A 15,330-nucleotide genomic window follows, 5' to 3' on the forward strand; every position below is an offset into this window, starting at 1 on the left:
TGCATTTTGTCACCAACACTTTTTCTACTCATTCTAGACTCTGTTATGAGGAGAGTCACAGCAGGGAGGAGACGAGGAATCCAGTGGGGGATCCACGAACGTCTGGAGGATTTGGATTTTGCAGACGACATAGTTTTATTAGCTCCAAGGCTGACTGATGTGCAAGCTAAATTAAACTTGCTGAAAGAAGAAGCAGAGACTGCTGGCCTCGAAATAAATGCAGGCAAAATAAAGGAAATGAGAGTAAATTCAGGGAACATGGAGGTGCCCCTGTTAATAGGTGATCTGGGTAGTATAGTAGCGGAAGATGGTGGAGCTGGAGATGACGTGAAAAACCGCATTAAAGAGGCAAATGCTGCCTTCATACAATTGTATCCAATATGGAAAAATAGAAATATCACATACAAAACAAAAATCCGTATTTTTAATACAAATGTGAAGGCTGTCCTTCTGTACGCCAGTGAAAGCTGGAAAATGGATAAAGAGATAACAACCCAGTTACAAAGCTTCATAAATAGATGTCTTCGACGCATCATGAATATCTGGTGGCCAGAAAAAATATGTAATGAGGAGCTCTGGCGAATAACAAACCAGATACCTATAGAAGACCAGATACGAGAGAGAAAGTGGGGCTGGTTGGGGCACACCTTGAGAAAACCATATGGAGCCATCGAGAAAAAAGCATTGTAATGGAATCCCCAGGGAACAAGGAAGAGAGGGAGACCAAGGGGCACATGGAAGAGGACAGTGGAAGGGGAAGCAAAAAGAATTGGCAAGACCTGGGCAGAATTGAGGCAAATGGCCAAAGACAGCGACGGATGGCGAGTTCTCCTGGATGCCCTATGCCCCCATAGGGGCCAAAGGAATTAAGCCAAGTAAGTCAAGTCCGCCAAAAAACTTCACAAACCAATACACCAAATTCATTGTAGGAGATTTTTAACTGCCACAGCAATACTTGGGGATATAGTGTAACAGAGGAGAACGGACACCTGTTGGAGGAATGGATAGAAATAAGAAACCTGTGTGTCCTCCATGATCTAAAACTTCCCCCTCCTTCAGAATCAAAATATGGAAACATGGATATACCTCAAACACAACATAGACCAGTAGGGATACAGGCGTATACAGCAGTCCAGACCACTACAGTACCGTGTCGCAGAAGATTAAAGTTCAGTTGGGAAACTTTCTCAGAGGAACTTAATAAAGCCACAGTAAACCTCGCCCCAACCCCAGAGAACTACCAGGCATTTGTGCGAATGCTACAGAGAATCTCCAGACAACATATACCACGAGGCTGCCGACAGCAGTACATTCCAGCTCTCTCTCATGACTCCAGGTATCTCCTAGCCACGTACGAGGAATTATACCGAAAGGACCCCTTTAATCAAGAAACAACAGTATGTGGTACGGCTCTGATGGAAATGCTAAGTGAAGCTAGGCAAAACTGATGGGTAGAGACCCTGGAGAGGATGGATATGACAATAGCAGCAAAATAGCCTGGAATCTGATTAAAAAAACTTGACGGAGACCCAAATGGTCCCAAGCAGTCTGCCACGGTAACACCTAATCAAGTGGCTCATCAACTGCTCCTGAATGGAAAGACTAATACAAAACAACAGAAAGTAAAAATTAATAGGACTTTACAATCAGAAACTACAATGAAGGAACTCAACAAGGGTGTCAACAATATGAAAAGCGGCAAAGCAGCTGGGGTGGATGACACGTGCATGGAGCAGATCAAACGCTTTGGACTCTGCACAAAGAACTGGATCCTGCCACTCTTCAGTCAATGTCGCGAAACATGTAAGATCCCCAAGATGTGGAAGAAGGTAAGGATAGTGGCACTCTTGAAACCTGGGAAGTCACCTCATTCACCAAAGAGCTATCGCCCAATATCTCTCCTGTGTCATCTTTACAAACTGTATGAGAGATTTATTCTAAGTCGTATGACAGACTATTGAGATGAAACTTATTCCTCGACAAGCTGGTTTTAGACCTGGAAAATCATGCACTAGCCAAATTATTTACTTAGCAGAACATATAGAGGAAGGACACGAAAACATAAAGATCGACTTTAGCTCTGCATATGACACAATTAACCACAGGCTGCTGCATCAGAAGCTCTATAACTAACTAAGAGACTATCAGTTTGTGAAGATTATCGAGTCCTATTACAAAATAGACAATTTTATCTTGTCCTCAACGGGAAAAAGAGCAGATAGAGAAACCAGAAAATTGGTCTGGCTCAAGGAAGAGTTTTGGCGCCATCCCTGTTTAATCTCTACACCAACGACCAACCGATGCCTAAGCACACAGAACATCTTCTGTACGCGGATGACATGGCAATTACAGCACAGGGGAGGACCTCTGAGGATGTAGAACAGAAGCTGGAGAAAGCTCTTAGAGAAATGTCAGAGTATTATAAAAACAACTTTCTTGAGCTAAACCCGTCCAAAACACAAGTCAGCGCCTTCCATCTTCGATCCTGGCATGCTAAGCGTTAACTTAATGTCTCTTGGGATAATACCACAGTGGGGCATACCGACAAACCAACTTACCTGGACGTGGTGCTCGATAGATCTGTGACATACAGGAACCATTGCGAAAAGATACGTCAAAAGGTAACTGCCAGAAATAATATTCTGCGGAAACTAGCTAATATCATACATGGTGCTAAACCTTCCATATTAAGAACCACCGCACAAGCCTTATGATTCTCTACAGCCGAATATGCCTGCCTCATATGGTCCACATCAACCCATGCAAAGCATGTCGATATGAGTCTTAATGAAACATTTCGATTAACAACTGGATGCACGAAACCTACTTCCCTATCAAAAGTATATAGAACTGCCGGGTTTGGGAATCCCAGCTCTCGGAGAACATCACATGAATTCACAGAGAGGCTAAGACAAACTATTGACGATCGGCATCCCCTTTTTGGCAGTGACTGTATTATTATTTTTTATTTACACGTCAAGTTCTGTAGGATCAAATTGAGGATCAAATCTCCAATGTCATGGAACGTGACAGTACAACATAAAAGTAATAACAGATAAAAATAAATGTTTATGAACCCTAAAAAAGTCAGTCCATAAGTTTAAGTAAACGCAATCAACAATATAATAAGAATGAGCTTAATTTTTCAAGGAACGTGGGCGATCGAAATCCCGTAAAAGGTCCTTAGCCACGATAATAGAGGAACCGCCAGCTGATTACGCACCTGCACAGGAAACGCCAAGCGGATTCAGCACAGACTGGAAGACATGGAGGACACTGAATGGAACAAGGACAGGGGTGGCCCCAGTGAAGACAAATATGACTAGGTGGCGGCTTGGAACGGCGGACGATCAGTGTCACTGGCGCTGTGCAGGACATGGAGCATCTGCTCACCTGCCCGAACTGGCATTATAGGTGCAACCCCGACGATTTATGGATGGACAAGAAAGACGCCTTGGACGTGGCCCCATACTGGACTGAAAGATTGTGACCGGGTTTCCGGACACGAAAAAGTAAAAGAACGTAAGCAGATACTTTGTGAACTTTTACAAATGGGCAGTTACAATGTTGACTGGGAAACACTATTTGAAATTATGAGAGGAGCTGGAGTAAAGTTCAGGTGGCAAAAGATTATGTATTACTTTTACAGAAACCAGACTGCAGTTACAGAAATCGAAAGACATAAAGCGGAAGAATTTGTTGACAAGGGAGTGTACCACGGCTGTAGCTTACTCTCGATGTCATTCAATCTGTAGAATGAGCAAGCACTGAAGGAAACCAAGGAGATATTTGGAAAATGAAGTTCACGGAGAAGACAAAAACATTGAGGTTCCCCGATGACATAGTAATTGTGTCAGACACGGCGAAGGAATTGGGAGAGCAGTTGAACGGAATGGATAATGGATTTCATGATTATCACGTCACAGTCACCCTCGCATAACTATTAGGGAACTGACTGCACCACCGAGAAACTGTTAACTCTGTCAACGCACCGGAAATATCAGCTGGGGCTTTGTGGATTCCTGTCACCTTTTTCATACTTAAAGTTCATATCTTAGCGTATGATCGATCCTTGGTCTTCAAAAATCACAATACTCTAGGTAAGTGATAATCAAACACGTTTGCTCAAAAGCCAATTCTGACATTGGGAGGCAGCACCTCGAACCACATACCTTATTATTAATTGGTAACATAGATAAATTACACACATCAAAAACAGTTTTGCATCACCTCTGTTCCGAGAGTTCCGGAACCTGTACAGAAAATTGGAATAGAGATCAATATAAACATCATTTCTGCCCTTTTTATTGCTCATGAAAACCACTCTTGCATGTTGTATCACCATACAGCGAGACCTTCAGCGGTGGTGGTCCAGACTGCTGTACACACCAGTACCTCTAATACCCAGTAGCACGTCCTCTTGCATTGCTTCGCATCCTACATTTCAATGTTACATTATTTAGAGCACCGAGTGCACGAAAACATTTCTTATTCCATTTTCAAGCCTACAGTGAAACTTAACATACTGATCACTATTGTTGAGGCATCCAGCTCCCAGTGTTGCTAACCTACGCATTGCGCCTGTTTATAAACTGAGCCTCTTAGAGTGGAAATATGCGTATGAAGGACTCACCTGCATAGTTGGGAGCGAGGTCGTGGTGGTTGGCAAGACTGGTGACGGTGGCAGCTCCGTTCAGACCCAGCGACAGGCTCAGGATCGCGACGGCGAGTGGCTCGTTCTTCCCCACGTAGCCCATCCCAGCCATCATCACAGCCGGTAAGAAGTGTGCTGCGGCAAACAGGGGCGAGAATCGACAAAACTCACTTCTGCTAGAGTGACTTTATAAGCGGGTTTCTGGTTAACAACCACTGTCACATTTATATGTCGACATCTGTACAATGCCTGTCATTCTAAATTGTTTGGGGAAGGCATTTGGAACGATTTTGCTGACATTAAACATACGGTTACTGTCCGCCTCCGTAGCGTAGCGGTAGCGTTACCGCCTATCACACAAAGGGCCCGGGTTCGATTCCCGGGGGGGGGGGGGGGGGGGGACTGGGTGTTGTGTGTCCTTCATCATCATTGACTCGTAAGTCGGTAAGTCGCCGATGTGGCGTCACCTAAAAAGGACTTACAATACGGCGGCCGAACTCCCCCGAATGGGGCCTCCCGGCCAACAATGCCATACGATCATTTACATTTCCATACAGTTACTAATTTTGAAATCCATAATACAAACAGGTGCGTTTGTCCCACTACTATTTGCTTATTATTAAACGATTTCTACCTCATTAGGACACTGCCTGTCTGACGTTAGCCAAATTATCCAATAATCAGTTCTTAATAAACAAATATTAGTGGAACACAGCGCATTTGCTCGATTTTTACTCTTTAATAACAATTTCATGTGTCAAAACGCAAAGGAAGGGTCCAGTTATTTTGTTAGTTACTTGTTCCATAGACCAAATTCACGATGAACCTTATGATGTGGAATGTGTCAACAGAACAAACATGCCACGAGATAAAAAATAAAACTTGCATAACTACATGCTGACCTTATAGTTTTTTTAAATATATTATTAATCATATCTACTCAAGAAGTCCTCTATGGTATAGCTGTAATTGTTAAGGCAAAACACCTGTAATCTACATTTGAAAACAGCCCTGCTATCAATCAGACAGTTTATTTCCATGGGTAGAAAGTCAAAGAGTTTATCCTCGTGGTAAAGGTGGATGAATCTAAACTTTTTAGCTAGTCTACGATATGGTTTTTCAGGTTTAAGTTTCATCAATATAGCCCGCCTAAGAACTATCAATATTCTACATTATTATTTCTCATTGGTATACTAGGTTAATTGGGGGGCGCTATATTTTTGGACAGTACAAAAGCTAGCTCATTTGTGCAAAACCATTCAGTAACTTTCACAAAAACGTCATTTACTATTTTCTCTATTGATGCCTCTTTTTTCAGCTTCACAGCAACGTTTTCATCATCTGCAAACACGACTAATTCTGACCCCTGATTTAAATAAAATGGCAGACCACTAACGTAAAGCGAGAACAGTAGTGTGACAACGACGGAACCCTGTGGGGCTCCTGCTTTAATTTCTCCCCACGCATATCATCTAACTTCTCTTATTCTATTACTCGAACAGCCTGTAGCAACACCCTACTTTCTCTTCCTTAAATAAGGTGCAAACCGGACATTCGCTGGACTGCTCTTCCATATAAACTTAACTTCTGTAACAGAATATTATGCTTGACATAATGAAATGCCTTCGATAAGTCATAGACGATCCTACTCCATATCGTGAACCCCTACGAACTTTGTTTTTAGATTCATGATGACCTTTCTTATTACAGATGGGGATGCGAGATTAACTTTTAATTCACTAAGTGACATCTGTACTGCTCCTTCAGTATAGTGTTTTGCTTTCTCTTCTGAACTATTTGTAGCGGTTTTCCCACCTATTTCCAAGAAGTAGTTATTAAAAATACCTACAATGCATGATCTGTCTTTTACACTGCTGCCATTCATTTTAACAGAAATAATGTCATCTTGTGGATCTTCTTTTTCTACCTGTCTTTTAACAATATCCATATTCATTTAATTTTATTATCTGACCTGTTAACTGCACACAAGACCTTCGCTCATTCTCCTGAGGTTTTTGAAAGTTTTCTTAATATCTTACAGTACTAATGACTTTCCATTATTACATTTATTTATCTTTCTAGGAAAACTGCTTCCAAAACTCATAAAATAAGTTGAATTTAGAATTAGCATTTGGCTCATTGTAAACTTCACCCCAGTCAACACTTTTTAATCAAAATATCCATGGGTGTACTGCCGGTCTACAGTGTCCAACGGGCACAGTATTTCGGCGATCATACATGTCGCCATCATCAGGTGAACTGACGGACTGAGCTCCTGTGAACGTGCCGGTATGGAGATCTGTACGCTATGGCTGCTCAGGGGGAACTGGGTTCGGTCGCCTGCCTGCTTTCATCTAATACTTTCCCCTCTTTGGGGAAGTGTGAGGGGGAGTTTGCAGCCTTTTGGCTTTTACTCTCCTGTGTACATGTGTGTGTGATTTTTCTATATATTTTTGGTGTCTGTGATAAGTGATGAATTGTTGTGAGTGTGTCTGGTACTTGCCTGAGGTAGGCGAGATGATTGGTGATATATGGGAAGGAACTGGATTAGGGATTGGGTATTGGGATTTTCTCTTCGACTTAATCGTCGAAGATCGTCATAGGGCGCTTGTGTTTATCGCGGGACATGTCATACCGACCTAGGAGTTGGATCAGTGCATTTCCGGATCTGGAAGAACCTTCATAGAAGGCCCTTGCCAGATCCTGGAAACGCTCTCTCAGGAGTGGGATTTCGGCTGCGGCGTGCAAGTCGTCTGTGGGGAATCCAAGAGGTAGGTGCAGTGCCCTTCTGAGGGCGCGGTTCTGCAGCCTCTGGAGTTTGTCCAGGTGCTGCTTTGCCGCGTATCCCCAGACAGGGCACGCATACTCCATTACTGGCCGGATCAGGGCCTGGTAAACATTTACTGCTACTGGGCAGGGAAGGGAGCTGTTTGTGTTCAGGATAGGGTATAGGATGGACATTCTGGCGCAGACCTTCCTGTGGACCTCGTCTATGTGGGGTTTCCACGTAAGACGAGAGTCCAAGGTTACGCCAAGGTACTTGGCGGTTCTGCGCCAGGGGAGTTGGGTTCCATTTAGGTGAAGGTGGAGGGGGGGACGTTGAGGAGGTTCGCGCCTTCCGAGCCTGCGGGTAATCAGCATTGCCTGCGTCTTCTCCGAATTGATGGTGATGCGCCAGCGACGGGCCCAGGTTTCTGTGTCGTCTAAAACCCTTTGTAGCCTACGAATGACCAGGTCCTTGTTCGCATTTCTCGTGTAGAAGGCTGTGTCGTCTGCGTACTGCGCGGTGTGCACCAGGGGGGCCGTTGGAGTGTCTGCAGTGTACAAGCTGTACAATACGGGCCCCAGGACCGATCCCTGTGGCACCCCGGCACGAATACGCCTTCTGGTGGAGGTGGCAGTTTCTACTTTGACAGAGAAAGTCCTATTCGCGAGGTAGCTCTTGATTAGCTGAACTATGCTCCCTGGAAACCCTTGTGAGTACAACTTGTAGAGTAGCGCTCTATGCCATACTGAATCAAAGGCTTTGGCTACGTCTAGTAGCACTATCCCGCAGTAGCCTCTGTGGTTGAAGCCCTCTGTGGCTGCTTCAACCATTCTCATGACCTGTTGTGGGGCAGAGTGGTTCTGCCGGAATCCAAATTGGAAATCCGGCAGAATTTGCTCTCTCTCAATATGTTCTTGTATGGGTTTTAGCAGGAGGCGCTCATAGATCTTGCTGAGTGTTGGCAAGAGGCTAATCGGCCTGTAGTGCTGCGGGAATAGAGGGTCTTTTCCTGGTTTGTGTATCGCGACCACTTCCGCATGTTTCCAGCAAGCTGGGAACTCGCGGGAACGAGTAATCTCGTTGAGGACGTTCGCGAGGTGTGTGATAGCTGTGGGTGGGAGTTTTTTGACTAACTGGTTTGTGACACTGTCGTGCCCTGGCGCCTTTTTTGTAGGGAGAGACCTGATTACTCTTGCCACGTCCTCGGGGGCAAAATGTATGGGTTCGTCCTCTGGGTCCTCCTCGGCATTGAGGAAGACAGCCAGCTGACGACGGACCACTCTTTCATGCTCGTCATCCTGGGGTTCTGCCGCTTGGAACTGCTTCTCGAAGGAGTCGACGAGGGTGTTGGCCTTTCCAGCATGGCTGTAGACCAGTCCCCGCTCGCCGTGCAGTGGCGGCATCCTAGCGCGTCTTTTTGTGAATTGTTTGGTTGCTTGCCAAAGTGTATGATCGTCTACTTTGAGAGCTGCGAGGCGGTTTTGCCATTGCTGGTTTCTGTGCTCATTGAGCGCTACCTTCAGTTCTCTCTGTAGACGATTGAGCAGCCTCCTGGTGGCCTGATTTCTGGTGATCTTCCACTCTTTTGCCACTCTGTTCTTATGTCGAATTTGAGCTAGCAAGTGTTCCGGGAGCTGTATTTGCGGCGGCGGGCCATCCCTTTGTGGAGGGGTGGCTTCTTCCGCTGCCTGCAAGATGGTGCCTGTTAGGTCTTGTAGCGCTTGTTCTACTGTTTCGGCAGTAGGTGGCGGAGCGCGAGCGATATCAGAGGCGACAGTTTCTTGGTATCGCTCCCAGTCTGTGCGTTTGTAAGAAGTCTGGTACCGTGGGAGTGCTACCCATTCTCCCACATCGACTTCTAGAATCACTGGGTTGTGGTCGGAGGACATTCTGTTGATTGTCCTTGCGGTCACAAATCCTGCGATCCTCCTAGTGAGAGCTATGTCTAACACATCGGGCCTGCTTCCGTTTTTCGGAAAATGTGTGGGCTCGACTGGACCCCATGTTTCGAAGTGGTGGGTGCGCGCTAGTTGTTGCAGTTTGGCGCCTGCTCTGGAGGTTACTCTAGAATTCCAGTCAGGGTGTTTGGCATTGAAGTCTCCCCCTATTACGAGTTTGCCTTCAATTTGCCCTAGAGCAGCTATGTCTCCCTCATCTATCTGGTCATGTGGGGGTCGGTAGACTGCAACAATTGTTAGGGGTCCAGTGGCAGTGGTTACTTCCACCGCCACTGCTTCAATTTTGTTGGTAGCTGGTAAGAATACCTGGTGCTGGGGGATCCCTCTTTTTATGTATATGGCCACCCCTCCACCTTGGGTTGGCCTGTCTTTGCGATAGCTAACATAGTTGGGGACTGTCGCTTTTATTCCCGGTTTTAGGTGGGTTTCCCCCATCATGCATATGTCGATGGAGAACTCCTTCATGAGTTCTCTGAACTCGACCTCTTGATTAACAATGCCGTCTGCGTTAAAGACGCACATTGTCAGGCCTTGGATGTTTGGTCGTCTATCCATGATGGGGTTTTGATACTACTGAGGAAGTCGCAGAGGGGAGCGACTGCTGGACTGTTGCCTGAAGGGCAGTGAGGATCTGTGTGTTCTGCTTTTGGGCTTCCCTGAATTCCTTCATCATTTCCATGACGAGGTTCATGGTCTGCACCATTACACCTAACAACTGATCCATGGGGGGGAAGTGTGTCTGGGGTTTCCTAGGGCCTTCTCCGTCAAGGTGGACCTGGTCGTTGTTGCTGTGTATTTCCCGGTGTTGTTCTTGTGTTGGTGTCTGATGTTGTGGTGGTTGGGCAATGCTTTCGTGGTTCCTCGGGGGAGAGACCACTTCCGCATATGTTGCCCTTGGTGTGCCTGGCCTTGGTTTTACCCAGGCCTTGTCTGTGTGTGTTGTCATGTTTTGGTTTCTTGTGTGTCTGGATGGGTTCGTGGTGTTTTCTTTTCGTGTGTGGGGGGCGGCCTTTGCGCCCTTTGCCTGCTGTGTGTGTCTTTTATGGACCTCGCAACCTTGGTAACCCGCTGTGTGGTTTTTGCCACACAGCGCGCACCTATTTGCGGGTCCGTGTGTTTTATGTTGCACGTTCGTGTGTCATGGGCCTCGGCGCATTTTCTGCACCTCACTGCCATTGAGCAGTGTACCGCAATATGGTTGAGGCCCTGACATCTGAAGCACTGCACCGTCTTGTTTTTGCGGCGCAGTGGTTCAGTGGTCACAGGGACCGCCAGGATCGTCTTAATGTCCCTTTTGTTCTGTGGGACGTCTGGCAGTGTGACCTGATACAGGGGCCATTTGCTGCCTATGTTTCCCATCTGTTGGACCGCCTTGACGATGTACCCCTGGGCAGTCAGGTCTGTTTTGATCGCCTGGGGGGCCACTCGTCTCGGTAGGTCTCTGATGACAATGTTTCTATTGCGTGTTTTTGTTGTGGGGAAAGAGTAGTGGGGTATGTTTTTGCTGTTGAGAAGTGTTTTTATTGTGGTGTAGTGCTTGAGTGTCAGTAATGTTATTTTTATTTTGTCACCACCAGCAGGTTTTGCTTTGAAATTGCCTCCCCCGATTGCTGTTTTTAACATTTCGAGGAGTTCCTCGTAGTTCCGAGTGAACTCCGCGACGATCGGAGGGAGGTGGTGGGTGACCTGGTTTTGTGTTTGTGTTGTTGTGTCATGTGGTGTCTCTGGCTCATCGGCCATCGCCTGGAACCTGTTCGGGGTGGGTTCCACTCCCCGGGCCGGCGGGAGCCTCGGCTGGCGAAAGGTTTTCCTCGCCAGCACGAAACCATCCGAATCCTGCCCGGTTACGCGGTTCCCTTCCAGTGCCAGTGTTTCCAGGTCCCCTCCTAGGACGACGACAGGTGCTGTCGGGGGCGCAGGCTCCTCAGAGGGTGTGGAAGTGGTTGGGGTGGTGGTGGTGGAGTGCTTTTTCCCCCTGGAGTGCTTCTCCTTCTTGTCCTTCCTCACACGCCGCTGCTTGGATGTGGTGGACTTGAGTGGGGGGGATTTAAGGAACTGGGATCGGGTAGGGGGTTGGGTGGCAGTTGCGGGTTTGGGAAGGATTTTTGTCGGTTGACTGGGCTTCTGCTTGCCATTTAGGTTGCGGATATGGTCAGGAAGGAGGCCACAGCTGTTGGCAAGCAGGAGAGGGCTGAGGAGAGGGGAGGGAGGGGCGGGATCGCAAATACTGACGATGTATTTGTTTGTTTGTGTATTATGTGGTTTTGCCATGTCGGTTGCGGAAAGGGGGCTTGCTGCCAGGTTATTGTCAGTTGCAACTTTTGTTGGCACCGTTGGGTTTTCCGGTTGCAGTGCTGACCCTAGTAACACGATGGCAGACGCGGAGTTCTGGACGGGGGCGGCGGAAAACCTCTCTGTGGTTCCGCGGCCCGCTTCCAGGTCCTGGCCTACTTTTTACCTATTCTTGGGGGGGGGGGGGGGGCAGAGACTGACTCTGCGGCAGCTGAGGTGCTCGAGACGGCCGGCCGCGCGGCCCGCGGCAACAAGAAAGAGCGCCTCGTGTCGTCGGCGGAAAGAGACCGCCGCGACCCCAAGGCGTCGCCCAAGCTCGACATACCACAACGACGAGAAGACACGACAACGCTGCCAGGCGACGCCATGCAAAATTTTCTCCAAGTGCCGTCCGTGCTAAGACCTAGGCGCAAGTGCCCGTCAGTGTTTTAATAAAAACAGAGCCGGTGATCACTCCTGTTTTTACTCCCGTGCAAGCGGGGGCCTATGGCTGACAGTACGCCAGTGAGAGGAGCGATGCTCAACCCTCGACTGCTACTCAGCGAGTGGGTTCGGTTCGGTCGCGGCGGCGGCCGATTTAAAGACCCTCCGCCCGCGGCGCACTCCCTCCGCTGTCCGCGCCCAGTGCCACGGTCGCGCGGTGGAACAGATTGCGACGGCGTCTGAGATGACGTCGGTGTGATGGCTCTGTCCACCGTGGTCGTCGGAACTATACGTTTGCTCGATCTACTCTTGATTAACCCAATCGCTGGTTCCCAAGTCTTGCTAAGATTATAGCCACAGTCACGGTTTATGAGGTCGTCATTGGTGCGAATTTCGATGGCCTCTCTAACAACGCTGTCCCAGTATCTCGACGTCTCTACCAGAATCCTCGTGCATTCATACTCCATAGCGTGATTTTCCGACAAACAATGTTCAGCGACCGCCGACTTTCTCGGATACATCAGTCGAATGTGCCTCTGGTGTTCACGGCATCGATCCTCGACGGTACGCATCGTCTGACCAATATACGACTTGCCACATTGACACGGAATTTGGTACACGCCGGCCTTTCTCAAACCGAGATCATCTTTGGCGCTCCCCACCAGTGCACGAGTTTTATTCGGAGGACAAAACATAGTTCCGACCACCCGGTGTTTCTTCAAAATGCGGGCGATTTTCCCCGAGAGTGCGCCTGTATATGGAATAAACGCAGTGCCTACCTCCTCCCTCGTGATTTCATCCATCTCCACAGGTTGTGATGTAGTGGTTGGGCGGAGATCACGTTGAATCTGCCACTCTGAGTACCCATTTTTTCCAAATTCAGTTCTCAAATGTTCCAACTCTCTGCGTCAGAGATAGTGCACTCCCTATGTACTAGAGTTTTAAGTACCCCATTCCTCTGTGAAGGGTGGTGGCAGCTGTCAGCGTGCAAATACAGATCAGTGTGCGTTGTCTTCCGATACATCCCATGACCTACGGTGCCGTCAGCCCTTCTCTTGAGCTCCCATCCCCAAGTTCACTCCGGTCGCAGAAATTGTTAGTGCTGTTGAACAGGTTGCAGCTCGACTTGCGCCTGAATCAGCTGAGGAAATACGTTGTGAAACTTGACGAAATCCAAGCCGATGAAGTCAAATATCACCAGTAAAGAGAGGGCGGCCATTCGTGATCTGAGGGAGCGCTCTGAAATTGTTGTCTTACCGGCTGACAAAGGCAATGCTACAGTTGTTGTCTCCCATAAGGACTACACTGATGAGATGCAGAGCCTGCTAAATGACGATTCCTACCGGAAGATCAGCGTTGACCCTACAAAGAAGGTGGAGAACAAGACGAGGTCGCTTCTCAAGGACGCAGATTTACCGGAGGGTGACGCTAAGAAATTGTTACCCCAAGGTCCGGTACCGCCTAGACTATATGGACTCCCGAAGGTTCACAAAGAGGAGGTACCTTTACGCCCCATTGTCAGCAACATCAGGGCACCTACATATTTGTTGGCCAAATACCTGACGGGAATATTAAGTCCTTATGTGGGTAAATGCCCTCATCACATCCGTAATTACGTGGATTTTGTTAAACGCCTTGATAGCTTCAGGATGTATGAGTCAGATATCATGGTGAGTTTTGGCGTCGTTTCCTTGTTTACGAGGGTATCCCTGCGAGAGTCACTAGAACTGGTTAGTCAGAAGTTTGACGAGAAGACCACTGAACTTTTTAGGCGTATCTTGACTTCCACGTATTTTATTTTTAATGGAGAATACTAAGAACAAACGGAGGGAGTCGCCATGGGTAGCCCACTCTCACCGGTGGTAGCGAATTTGTACATGGAGAACTTCGAGGAGGAAGCCCTGTCGTCATCCGAATGGAAACCTACTTGCTTTTTCCGTTACGTGGACGACACGTTCGTCATCTGGTCACATGGTATGGATGAACTCCTTGACTTCCTTACACATCTAAACTCTATACACCCCAACATCAAATTCACTATGGAGACTGAAACGGAGGGTAAATTACCTTTCCTGGACGTCTTGGTCAAGAGAAGAGCTGACGGCACCCTTGGTCATGGGGTGTATCGGAAGACAACGCACACTGATTTGTATTTGCACGCAAACAGCTGCCACCACCCTTCACAGAGGAATGGGGTACTTAAAGCTCTAGTACATAAGGAGCGCACTATCTCTGACGCAGAGAGTTGGAACATTTGAGAACTGAATTTGGAAAAAATGGGTACTCAGAGTGGCAGATTCAACGTGATCTCCGCCCAACCACTACAGCACAACCTGTGGAGATGGATGAAATCACGAGGGAGGAGGTAGGCACTGCGTTTATTCCATATACAGGCGCACTCTCGGGGAAAATCGCCCGCATTTTGAAGAAACTCCGGGTCGGAACTGTTTTGTCCTCCGGGAGTAACTCAAATACGCCGAGAGTAACTCAAGAATCACAACACTTTTTAAGTTTCCTTTGCAATCTTCAGTAGTTCTGTCATTCATCAATCTCAGTCTTTTCTTAAAGTGTTTCTCTACTGTACAAGTTATATAATGTGACTAACTGTGCATCGTGATGTGACAATCTGTTTACCACTGCATAGGCTTCTGTCTGTCTGACTTCTCTTTGTTGAATGAATGCAATATCTATAAGGTACTAACATCTCGAGGCACTAGAGTAGGGAAATTTACGACTGACACCAAATTACAAGTGGCAAAAATTACTTCTAGACCACTTTTTCTGTCAGATTCCTTCCCGAAATTTACGCCACACTCACCACAAATTAATAATTCCTTCCTTTTATTTGACAGATAGTAATTTATCGAAATAGTTGCTTTAAATTTCCTAGTTACCCACTGGAGACCTGTACTCTGTAGCAACCGCAGATATTACGTTTCTCAATAGTAAGTCACAAGCACGTGTGTTTATATCCCGATCTATATGCAATTCACTTGTTTGAACGGTTTTGCATTTACATCCATGTTTTTAGAACGTGACAACTCCTCCTTTGTCGATACGGGATCTACATGAAAACGCAGCTAACTTAAAACTGCTTACATTAAGATTTTCTCTTCCTGTGGTTATATGGTGTCGAGACAAATGACATCAGTTTCTTTCCAACTACTAAGATCTTGCAAATAAATTAACAGCCCCTATACTTTATTAATCGCCCCCCAAATATACTGATGAAGAAA

General features: G+C 47.0%; 1 protein-coding gene across 1 annotated transcript in view; it reads right to left on the reverse strand.

The window, feature by feature from the left end:
• The window catches only part of LOC126092490 (putative inorganic phosphate cotransporter), a 398,407-nt gene that overhangs the window by 36,664 nt on the left and 346,413 nt on the right, over positions 1 to 15,330 (reverse strand). Inside the window, exon 10 of the mRNA XM_049908107.1 lies at positions 4,634 to 4,789. Coding sequence (XP_049764064.1) covers positions 4,634 to 4,789 — 156 coding nt within the window. The remainder of the gene's footprint in view (positions 1 to 4,633; positions 4,790 to 15,330) is intronic.

This window comes from Schistocerca cancellata, chromosome 7, assembly GCF_023864275.1.
Source record: "Schistocerca cancellata isolate TAMUIC-IGC-003103 chromosome 7, iqSchCanc2.1, whole genome shotgun sequence".
Taxonomy (NCBI): domain Eukaryota; kingdom Metazoa; phylum Arthropoda; class Insecta; order Orthoptera; family Acrididae; genus Schistocerca; species Schistocerca cancellata.